General features: G+C 45.3%; 1 protein-coding gene across 2 annotated transcripts in view; it reads right to left on the reverse strand.

Moving 5' to 3' along the window:
* Positions 1 to 11,851, reverse strand: part of Shroom3 (shroom family member 3) — a 275,797-nt gene that overhangs the window by 167,620 nt on the left and 96,326 nt on the right. For both annotated transcript variants that reach the window (XM_055595724.1, XM_055595721.1), the window contains exon 2: positions 10,139 to 10,293. In XM_055595724.1, coding sequence (XP_055451699.1) covers positions 10,139 to 10,293 — 155 coding nt within the window. The remainder of the gene's footprint in view (positions 1 to 10,138; positions 10,294 to 11,851) is intronic.

The following is an 11,851-nucleotide window of genomic DNA, read 5'->3' on the forward strand; positions in this document are numbered from 1 at the left end:
GGCCTTATCTCAAAGCACCTCAGTATGGAGCATGTTATTACGGCATCGCTCCATTCGAAATGTGCAGAGACTGGGTTGTCTCCATGGCATCACGGCCAGAACCCAGCAGTGCTGCGATTGGAACTCATCTCTGAAGTCTTCCTCACGCTGCTGACAATTTCACAGCAGATACCTGGTAACCCCTTGCCATACCATCTCCCTTTACGAGACAAGAGGTTCTGAATCTCAGCTTCAAATCTTGCTTTTTAGCTAGTCGTGCTGGCATATCCGGGAGGCAGAGGCAGGCAGATCTCTGTGAGTTCAAGGCTAGCCTGGTCTACAGAATGAATTCCAGGATAGCCCAGACTCTGTAGAGAGACAATAAAAAGAGGGTGAGTTTTATTTCAATTTCTTTTTAAATCCTTTGATGAACTCTTACTGTGGGTTTGGTAACAGTTTGGACCTAGGCTGTCCTCACAATGGCTGGTCCTCTCAGGAGGGGTGTTTGGGAAGTGGCTGCAGCTGGTCTTATAAATGAATTCATTCATGCATGGATTTATAACTTAGTCAGGTGTTTGGAGGTGATGGAATGGTTAGGAGGTGCGACCAAGTTGGAAGAAAAAAGCAATGGCTGAGAAGGGTGCCCTCTGGGCTATATTTTGTTCACTCTTTCCATTTTGATTTCTCTCTCTTTCTCCCTCACCTCACTGCCATGGGATAGGCATGTCTGCCCCATCCATCCCCTTTCTTCCATGATGCTGGGCTTGGGGTTGGGAATCAAATGACCCTACAGGGAAACTCTACAACCATGGGTCAAAATAAATCTTTCCTGCTTTAAGCTAGTGTTCTCGGACATTTTGCCACAGAAACGAGAAGTTAACACACTGTGAGCCAGAGCGGGCCACCTTAAGAGGACATGTGCATTTTAAGAGAACTGAGTCAGGCAGGTAGGGGATGACACAGCCCTGTGAAGGATGTGAGAAGGGCTATAGCCTAAGAAATTATTTTCTCCTATAGACTACAGTCATGAGTTGGCAGAGAAACAGGTTTGACCAACCCTTTTTTTATTAATAGTTAATAGAGTTAATTTTGTATCCATTAAGCTGGACTTCAACAGCATAGTGCTTATTACAGGACATTTATTTCAAGATCATTGACTTGCAAATCTTGGGCAAGTTGCAATTTCCAAACGCAATCTAGAAATAAAAGGTCAAAGGGATCCGACACATGGAGGCAACAAATGTTTGAGCCGGTCATTCCAATCCAATAATGTCATCCCACTCTTATATGAAGAAACCATTCTCTAACCCTCAGAAATGTGGGCTGGTCCTTTCAGGGCCATGTGGGCCCCAGGGCTGCAGTGAACTCATTTCATTTGTATAAGGGAGGAGAGAGCAGCTGCTGGAGCAACTCGGTTTTATTTCAGAGGCTGATGTAGGAATTTAAGTCAGCTGAGTGTCCCAAGCTCCCTTGGGAAATTCAAGGTCAGAAGCAAATGTCCTCTTCATTTGCAATACTGTCCTAGATGAATTCAAAACCGGGTTTTCAGTGTCCCCTGGTTTTATTTTCTGGTTGTTTTTTCAGTAGCACAATGTTTTCAGCTAAGTTCTTACGGGTCTTCTGATGCAGTTTCTTGGTTTACATTTTTAGATAGCCTGGTCTGGCCTGAATTTGCTGGCTGGCCTTGAACTCTGCCTTAGCTTCTGCCTGCCAAGTGCTGAGATTAAAGGGGCATGCCACTGGGCCAGGCAGACTCCTGCACTTTCTACCTTCACAGGCTAGAACCCACAAGGCCGAGAGAGTTTCTTGAGCCTCACTATTCCAGGCAAGTCACCCACCAGAGCACATGCACAGGCTCATGCTTGCTGTTCTTTCTGTTCTTTTCTCTCTTTTCCCAGAGAAATATGGTCTTCTAGCACTGCTCATTCATAAACACACACACACACATGCACGTGCACTTAAGAGAGAGGGGGGAAGTTTAAGAAAATGATTCTAGGGGGCTGGAGAGATGGCTCTGTGGTTAAGAGCACTGTCTGGTCTTCCTGGGTTCAATCCCCAGCACCCACATGGCAGCACATAACTGTCTGTAATGCCAGTTCCAAGGGATCTGACACCTTCACACTGATGCACATAAAATAAAGTTAAATAAATTATGTTAAAATTCATCCAACTTAAAAACAAAAATGCTGGAGAGATGGCTCAGAGGTTAAGAGCACTGGCTGTCCTTCCAAAAGTCTTGAGTTCAATTCCCAGCACCCACATGGTGGCTCATAACCATCTATAATGAGATCTGATGCCCTCTTCTGGTCTGCGGATGTTCATGCAGGCAGAATAACTGTATAAATAATAAATCTAAACAAACAAACAAACAAACAAAAAATGAAGAAGAAGAAGAAAATGATTCCAAACAGGTTTGGAGCCCATTCAGACAATCCCAGGAGGATTGGAAAGCTGAGGCAGAAGGATTACTACAAGCTCAAGGTCTATCTGAGCTACAAAGTGAGACCCCTGTCTCAGAAAAACGAAGAAAACCAGCTATGGATGCACTGCAGGTGGTGGAATATACACCGAGTGTGAACACAGGGCTGAGCTCCATCCCCAACACTGCAGAAACCAGGCATGGTTGTGCATGATGTCACTTCAGCCCTGGGAGGTGGAGGGAGGAAGATGAGGAGTTCAAATCTCCCTTGGCTATATATGGAGTGCCAGGCTAGCCTGGGCTATGGGAGTTTTTTGTCTCACCAAAAATCCAACAGTAATAGCTCACATTGACAAGGCATGCTTCTTGCATGAATGACCACTCTGCCCTGAATGAGGCACACGCCTTCCTCTGTGGAGAAGGCTCTCTTCCTACTGAGGTCCAACGCTGGCCAGGATCTCAGTTTGCACTCAGTGGTCTACAGATTGAGGTGGGCCTTCTCAAGGAGGTAATTTACTTAACAAATACACACTTTATTTTCAGATGATCTGTGCTATAATCACCATGCTACATACGGAAGTCACACGTTTCTCCGTTAAGCCTCGCAGAGATTGAATGATTTGCCCCAAATTCTGAGTCTAGTACCTAACGCCCTCAGAAATCCAATCCAGGCAGCCTCAGCTTCACCACTGCCCCGAATATCCTAACTTTCACGTATCTAGCGTGAGCCTTGTCCAAAGCATAAAACCGGGCTGGGTGTGGCACATACCTGTAAGCCCAGCACTTGGGACACAGAGCCTGCTCTATAGAGCAAGTTTCAGGAGAGCCAGGGCTACACAGTGAGACCCTGCCTTAAAAACAACAACAAAAACCCCAAAACAACAACAAATAAATTAAACAAACAAACAAACAAACAAAACTGGACTAAACAGTTACATAAATAAATAAAGAGACCAAACAGTTACCATAGAAAGTACTCAGTTTTTTTCTCACCAACTAAATTTAAATTGCTCAACTAACAAGTCTGTGTGTTCACCAAGTTTAAGAACAGGATGTCATTTGGCAAAGATAGTATCTTTAAAAAATTAATTTTTGGTGTGATTGTATGTGTATATGTGTGTATGTGCGCAAGCTTGCATCCGTGTGTGTCGGTGAATTCGGAGGCCAGAGGTTGACAGCAGCAGCTACGGCACCTGTGGAGGTCCTTCTACCATCATGTAGGTTCTAAGATCTCCCGGCATGGGCAGCATCTTCACCTGTTGGACCATATCTCGCTGGCCCTCCCACCTCAGTTTTTGAGTCACGGTGCTTTGCCCAACCTGCTGCTGGCTGATTGGCTGCACCCATTGGCCAGCAAGCCCCGGGGATCCTCCTAGCTCTGGAAGGGGACTGAACGTACACGTGAGCAGCACGGACTGAAGGTATCAGTCACTTACAGTCTTCAGATACAAAGCAGCTTTATGTGTCGGAGGTATAAATCACGTGCTTAGTTCCCAGCATCCACACTGGCTTGCTCAAAAACACAACTCAGCTGGAGCCCCACCCCACCCCGTCACACATATGCATATATATTTTATACAATATAGTACAAATGATAACAATAAATCTTTTGGGGGGGTGTTTTAAAAACACCTATTATTGTTACTGTTTTGTTGTTGTTGTTGTTGTTGTTGTTTTAAACAGTGTCCCTATATGTGGGCCTGGCTGTCCTGGAACTTGCTATGTCCTGGCAAATCTTAATTATTTTCTGTGTATGAATGTTTTGTATATATGTATACATGATGCACACATATACATGTCATGTATATATATGTATACACAAGACACACACACATACATATATGTGCATGTATATATACATATATATACACATATATGTATATATATACATATGTATATATGTATATATATATATACATGCACATATATGTATGTGTGTGTGTGTGCATCATATGCATGCCTGGTGTCTGAGGAGGTCAGGAGAGGGTGTTGAACTCCCTGGGACTGGAGTTACAGTCGCGATGCGTTATGTGGGAGCTGAGACACCAGCCTATGTCCTCCAGAAGAACAGCCGGTGCTCTTAACCACCCAGCCACGTTTCTAGACTTTTTTAAAAAAGCATCTTCCATCCTATGCAGTTCAATTAAACCTGAAGACCTTTTCCCATTGTCTATCAGTTTCCTCCTGAAGGTCACCTGGCCTTCAGACAGGTATTTTATACCTGTTTGCCAAATAAAGTGTGTGCTGATTTCGGGCAGGGTTGGAAGCGTTGACTCTCACTCTGAGCCTCACCCTAATTAGCACTCTTTGTGTGGGCTGTGGATCTTCGAATTCCATAAAGGTTTGTCCCAGCTGGGAGATGTTTGCTTCCTTTTGGAAGGCCTTTCTTACTTTATCATATTGTCCCCAATACCCACCACCAGGTGTAGACTGTGGCGCACATTCTCTGTCCTTGAAGCCTCCACGCTGCCCTTTGGCTCCCAAGAAAGGCTGAGCCCCGAACTCTCCATGGGTCAGCAGAAATCCCAAGATCTCTGACCCGAAGCTCACTGGGGACTTTGCATGTCTCTTGTCATTGTATCCTTTTAAGAAAGGGTTTCTACTTTGGCCTGTTTTCAGTCACCCTGAAACTCACATAAACACCATTACTCTTGGCATTTTTATGTGGATACCCCACAGGTGTTACCCTCACCCACCCAAAATAACTTTAAAAGAGGCAGGTAGAGGGGCCAGCAGGTACATAAACTTTGACTATACAAGTTATTTGTCTTCCATAGACAGCCACCATCTGTTATGCTTCCACAAAATCATGTAATGTATTATTATTATCCATATTGGGATCATTTATGAAAGAAAGCAAGCTGATAAATGAAGTGTCACAAATCATTCTGTCAAGATGGAAAGAACAACATTTCAGGCTGAGGCCAGGATGTGAAGCCAGCAGAGTCCAGCACAGGGGTTTGCAATGGATCTGAAAGTACGGGACAGAAAGGCCCTTCCATGTGCCCTACAGCTTGCCCATGAGAGAAGTGAGATAGGCTCCTTTCCCTCTGACACTGAATGTTTCTACTAAATGTGAACACAAAATGGATGAGCTAAAATGCTGTCATCAGGCCCCCAGAGACAAAATGTTTCCCACAATTGTCGCAAGGAGTGCAAAGAGTGCCCTAACCTTATCGATTTCATTAACATATCTAAAGAAAGAATGTGTCAGTCAGATGGGGGATTTGGTGGTGAGGAACCGAGGAGGACTTTGACAGTGGGATTCCAATGGCCCAGAAAGGAAAGGCCTTGATTTCCCTAATGGGTAAAAGAGCCTCTGAGCCTCAGAATAGATGCCACACACACCAGAGCCCACAGGTAGAGGTCACCCACTTCCCCTTCAGCGTTCCCACAGGAACGAGGTACACTGCTTCCCATCCATTTAGAGGTATCCACATGGCCATTGTGCTTTATCCCCAGTTGCCCATGAGTTCTGATAACATGACCTCACACTCCTAAATCCCACCTGCTCTGAGATGTCCAGCACCAATCTCAGACCTCTTAGCAGATCACAGGACCCTAAACCATGCTAAAGTCACCGAGTGAACAAACGGAACAGCAACTTCCAGAGAAGCAGGCCGCCACATCTGTGGCCGTATGACTGCACCTCTCCACATTCCCGAGGTCACCCTCTAGCCCAGCTGAGAACAGACACGAGGGACTACTGCCATCTTCCATGCAGTTAACTTTATCCATCATGGTCCTTCCCTTTTGAGGAAGGAACTGATATTTGTTTTTATTACATAAACAAGGAACTCAGAGCTTAGGGGACCACATAACCAGTTGGTGGCAAGACCAGAGTACCGCCTTTTATGCCAAGTTAAACCCGAGTGGCAAAGGTTCTGCTAGGAATAACTCAAAAGGTATATCATCATCAGACTGGCACACCTAGAAACCTGTAGGCAGCCAACAGGGAAGCTTTCCCTTTGGGATACTGATGTGCCACACACATCACCCTTCACCAGCACCACTCTTCTCAAGCTGGGACTCATAGAAGCTCGAATTAAACCTTCAGCTTTTTCTGCAAGGAAGGAAGGAACGGGTCCTTAGTTCTAGGCCTTTTTACCCATCTGAAAACTCGGCCACTGTGTTTGAAATGGCTGTGTGCTTCATTTCAATCTTTTTTTAAAAATCGATTACATTTACTTCTGTATCTATTGTGTTGGTGTGCAGGTAGGCCCACTACGGCATGCAAGAGAGGTCAGAGGATCACCTTCAGGGGTCTATTCTTTACTTCATCGTGTAGTATGGTTGGTCCTAGACATTCAACTCAGGCTGTAAACCTTGGCAGCGAATGCCTTTACCCGCAGAGCCATAGGTGTTTAAATCTTGACCTAGAAAAATAGGTTTACACCAGCCGGGCATGGTGGCGCACACCTGTAATCTCAGCACTTGGGGAGGCAGAGGCAGGTGGATCTCTGTGAGTTCAAAGCAAGCCTGGTCTACAAAGCCAGTCCAGGACAGTCAAGGCTATACAGAGAAACCCTGTCTCAAAAAACCAAAACCAAACAAACAAAAAAACCCAAACAACAACAAAAACATACTTCCGTCTAGAGTTGGACAGTATAAAACATATAAATAGTAGAAGTATTTCTCGTTGCCATGTAGACTATACCATTTACTCTTTTCAATCACTGGTAAAGTACATTGCCCCCTCCCTCCAACATTGGTGAGTTATTAACTAATAAAAGTTGTATAGCCGTGGAGTTGGGGTGTAGCTCTAGAGTAGAGTAGAGTAGAGTAGAGTGAAGATTAGATTCAATCCTCAGCACTCTCCCACTAAGAAACTGTATATACACAGATGGTTAATGTAATGATCTGCTAGAGGTATTCATTATGTAATGATTACCACAATTAAATGAATCAATGCACATACCACCACCAGCTATACTATTACCCTTGCACGCCTGTGGCTGTGATGGAGGCACCCAGGCCTGCTCCTGGTGAAGACACTTGAGAGTTATCTCAGCAAACTGTAAATATATAAGACTATCAGTAATAATATACCCCAGGCTACATATCATATCCCTAGAATCTGTCTTGGTAGCTTGCTTGCTTTTTGGAGACAGGGTCCAATTGACCCCAGTTGGCCTTAAATTCACTGTGTAGACCAGGCTGGTCTCAAACTATGCTACTTCTGCCTTCCAACTGTAGGATACAGGTTTCAGCACAACTGGCCTCTTTCACCTTCTAACTAAAGTTGTGCTCTTTAGCCACTATCCTTGCATTTCCCTCAGGCTTCATCCCAGGCAACTGCCATTCTACTTTCTGCCTCTAGAAATTCTACTCACTAGATTTCAATCAGTAGATCAAAGTATGCCTTTCAAATTTTTTTTTTCATTATGCGGGAAACATCATGTTCTCCAGGTTTGCTTATATTGCAAGTGGTATAATATCCTTCCTTTCGGTGCTCAATAATATTTTAGTATATGTGTGTGTTGTGTATAATATGACTTACATATGTGAGTTTGTATACATACATTGCATTTTCTTTATCCACCTCCCATTTGGTGGACACAGGTTTTTCTCATATCTTGACATAAAGCAGGTATTTTAATCATCATGTAAAGATGAAGTAACTATAATGATATGCTGTCTTAAAAAAATATTTGGATTGGAGAGATGCTCAGTGGTTAAAAGCACTTGCTGCTCTTGCAGAGGGCGGAAGGCTCATAGCCATCCATAACTCCAATTCCATGGAACCCAACGCCCTCTCCTGGCAACCTTGGGTACTGCATGCACATGGTGACTATACATACACACGGGCAAAACACAGGCATAAAAATTAAAGTATTCTTAAAACAACAATAACAACAACAACAAAAGATGGGCTGGCATTTTCCTATAACCCTAGCACGTGAAAGAAAAAAACACAAGGATCAGTTCAAGACCAGCCTTGGCTAGCTATGTGGGGGCCTACCTGAAAAAAACAAAAAACAAAAACAAAACAAATAACAACAACCAAAATGAAGAAACTGAATCTTAACTAATGTTAGAAAATTACACGCAGAAGGTGATGACCTCAATATCGGAACCCTGCCCTAATCTGACTGGAGACTGCTTTCAGCCACTGTCCCACTGACAGCTGGAGGAGCGGCCTGCGGCTGAGGTCCTGAAGAGCAAGCTGAATCCAGCATGCTGAGCGAGGTCACCAGCCTGGACAGACAGTGAGCAGTATTTCTGGGTTTATTCTTGTGATTGGGAGGAGCTGGATTCCAATCATGACTCACCAGGGTAGGTCTTTTTATGGAGGAATGACTTGCTACAGGAGGAAGGCGTCTCGTGAGAGACAATCTGAGGTGATGGAGGCCACCTTACCTTCCACAGCTTGGAAATGGCAGGGCTTGAGAGATGTACGCTAAAGTTTCAATGCAGGAGAACATTCTCAAATGCTGTGACTTTGGATTCCAAGGGAGGCAGAGGAAACCCTATTAGTAAAGAAATGTCCAAAAATGTGCAGGCTCCTGCCTCAGGAGTTCAAGTAATGCTGCTCCCAGGCACAATGATGTAGAACCCCGGCGTCCAGGCTACTCCGCCTTACAACTCCACTACCTTCGGGGACTTATCTTACCTCTTGCCTTTAAAGTGGCGACAGTGAGCACCACCTCAAAAGATCTTTCTTTTTAGATCAATTTAAACTTACGATTATTTATGTCTGTGTATCTGTGTGTACACACGTGTGTGCTTTGGCAACAAGAGCTGAAGTCAAGGGAGCAACTTTCACGATCTGGTTGGTTCTTGCATTTTATCACTTGGGTTCTGGAAATCGAACTCAAGTCATCCGGCTGGGCAGCACCCCGCTTTACCCAAGAGCCATCTCTCTGGCCTCTCTTGGGGTTCAAATGTAGGTTAAACGCATCAACATATGGGAAAAAAACCTCAAATGTGCTCAGTTTATAACAGGGATGAAATAAACCAGGTCCCTCTCATTTTCCAAAGATAATTCTGTTCGTCAAGAGTTGGTTCCTGGGCGTCAAGACCTTGTTACGGTGAGATAGGAAAGCTGTAAGCAGCAGGCTGGAGAGACAGCTCAGAGGTGAAGAGCTCTCGCTGCTCTTGCGGAGGATTTATCTTTAGTTCCCGGCATTCACATGGTAGCTCACAACCTTTTGCAATTCCAGGGGTTTAAAATGAAGTGCTTTTCCTGGCCTCCTCAGGCTCCTGCAGGCATGTGCTAAACAAACTCATCCAAGCACACACTCAGACATAAAAATAAAACAACTAATTAACTTTTAAAAATTTGCGAGCAAGGCTTTCCCCACAAAGGATCCGTCACTCCCAAGAGGTCCAAACAAGAGGAATCACCAGTTTTTCATTAGGTATGGCTAAGAAAATGTGACCTAAGTTAGCTCCAGGTCAATCACTTTAGATCCAGAACCCAGGGCTGCTTAGAGCTCCAGCCACACTTGAGATGTGTCAGTATTCATCAGACCCAGAATTTAGGAAGGACAGCAGAGCTCCTCTGTACTAAGCCAATATTAACTCGGAAAAGTGGCAGGGACAGTATCCAAACGAGTTCATGCCACTTCCTGACCCATACCACAGCAAGGGCAAGAAGAAAGGAAAAACCGGCAAAAAAGACAGCACCTACCCCACCAAGACAGCATTAACAATAAGTTACACACAGTGTCAGGCAGGACAGGGGGGCGACAGGGAGGCTTCGGAGGGAAGAGAGGATTGGGGTGCCAGCCCACTTACCTGCGCACCACCAGCCGGAGGGTCTTGTAGGAGCCTTTCACCAGGGAGACGGCCTCTCTCCTGGAACTGCTCAGGGCCACCTCATTGATGTGTACGACCTCATCCCCGGCTTGCAGCCCGGAGCTCACCGAATCAGCTTTGCCTCCTTCTTCGATCTGCTCAGAGAGACGAGAGCCACAGTGACCTTGGGTCCAGCCTGGGGTCAATGAACCATGCCTGGACAGATGCGGAGCATGGCAGACCAGCAGCGTCTACGCCTGTTGCACCCAGCCACAGTGTAGTCTTCAAAGAAGTAAAGGGCCGGCCCCTCTTCTATTCTCTAGAGCCCTTCACAGAGGGCTCCTAAAAACTGCCACATGCATGAAGGCAGGGGAGGCCATTAACCCAGGGGTCTCTAGACACCCTCATCCCCTCTCCAAATCCCCTTGGAGTTTCTTTAGAAACAGAGGTGGGTTTTCGTTGTTGTTTCGATGGTCTCGAGTAGCCTTTAAAGGCTGGCCTTTAACTGCTATGTAACTAAAAGTGATCTTGGACTCGGGACTCCCTGGTTTCCGCTTCCTGAGTGGAAATCCACGGGCATACACCACCACCCCTGGTTTGTTCCTGGACTGAGACACAGCCCCAGCCCGGTTGATTCCTTTTTCACACCTCACTTCTCACTTTTTGGTTCAAATGATAACTCATTAGAGAAGCAACGTGGTATAAACAATGGACTATCATTCAGCAGTAGGACAGAAATGAAAAGACACAAAGGTGGCAAGACGGCATCCCAAAAAGGCTACGTACTCTGATTACATGACATTCTGGAAAACGCAAAGGCACAGAGACGACGGGAGATCTGTGGTTGCCAGGGGCTGGTGGAGACAACACAGAAGCTTTCTGGGTAAATAAGACTATGAATGTGCAACACTGTGATGGCAGACACACCTGTCAGGGCCCTACGAAGACACACCGAGAGTAGACACTCATGCTGTCGTGAACTTTGGTGAGAATGGTGTAAGAATGTGAACGCAGGGCAGAGGCTAGGTATGTGCAGCTGCAGGAGGGCAAAATGGTACCTCCCACTCAGTTTTAGACTTAAAATTGCTCTATACATGATATATTTTAAATGCCAGGCAGGTAACACTCAGAGGCAGAGGCAGGTGGATCTCTGAGTTCAAGGCCAGCCTGGTGTACAGAATAAGTTTCCAAGTCAGCCAGGGCTACACAAAGAAATCTTGTCTCAAAGCAGAAACAACAATAATAAAAAACAAAAATAAAAACAAAACACATTTTAAGTTCAGGACAGCTCAGTGGTTAAACACGCTTGCTCCAAAATCAGCAGCACTGAGTCTGGATCCCAGTGAGCAGGTAACAAGCTGGCTCTTCCCACGATGCCTGTAACCGAAGTTCCAAAGCAGGCAGAGGAAATCTCTGAGAATCGCTGGATTTCAGCTTAAGCCTAGTTTAGGGAGAGACACTGCCTCAAAGGAAAGATGAAGACAGATAGAGGATGCTGGCATCCTCTTCTCACCTGGAGAGAGCAGAGGAACATGTTGTTTGGTCCAGCACCAGTGTGCCCCTGGATCATAAAGGGGTGCTGGTCCTGACAAGTGATGCAACGAGAGGGAAACAAAACAAACTTCAAAAGCTAGTAAGCAAAACCAGAGTTGGACTTCCTTCCTTCCTTCCTTCCTTCCTTCCTTCCTTCCTTCCTTCCTTCCTTCCTTCCTT

This window comes from Psammomys obesus, unplaced genomic scaffold (genome assembly GCF_907164565.1).
Source record: "Psammomys obesus unplaced genomic scaffold, mPsaObe1.curated_primary_1811, whole genome shotgun sequence".
Classification (NCBI taxonomy): domain Eukaryota; kingdom Metazoa; phylum Chordata; class Mammalia; order Rodentia; family Muridae; genus Psammomys; species Psammomys obesus.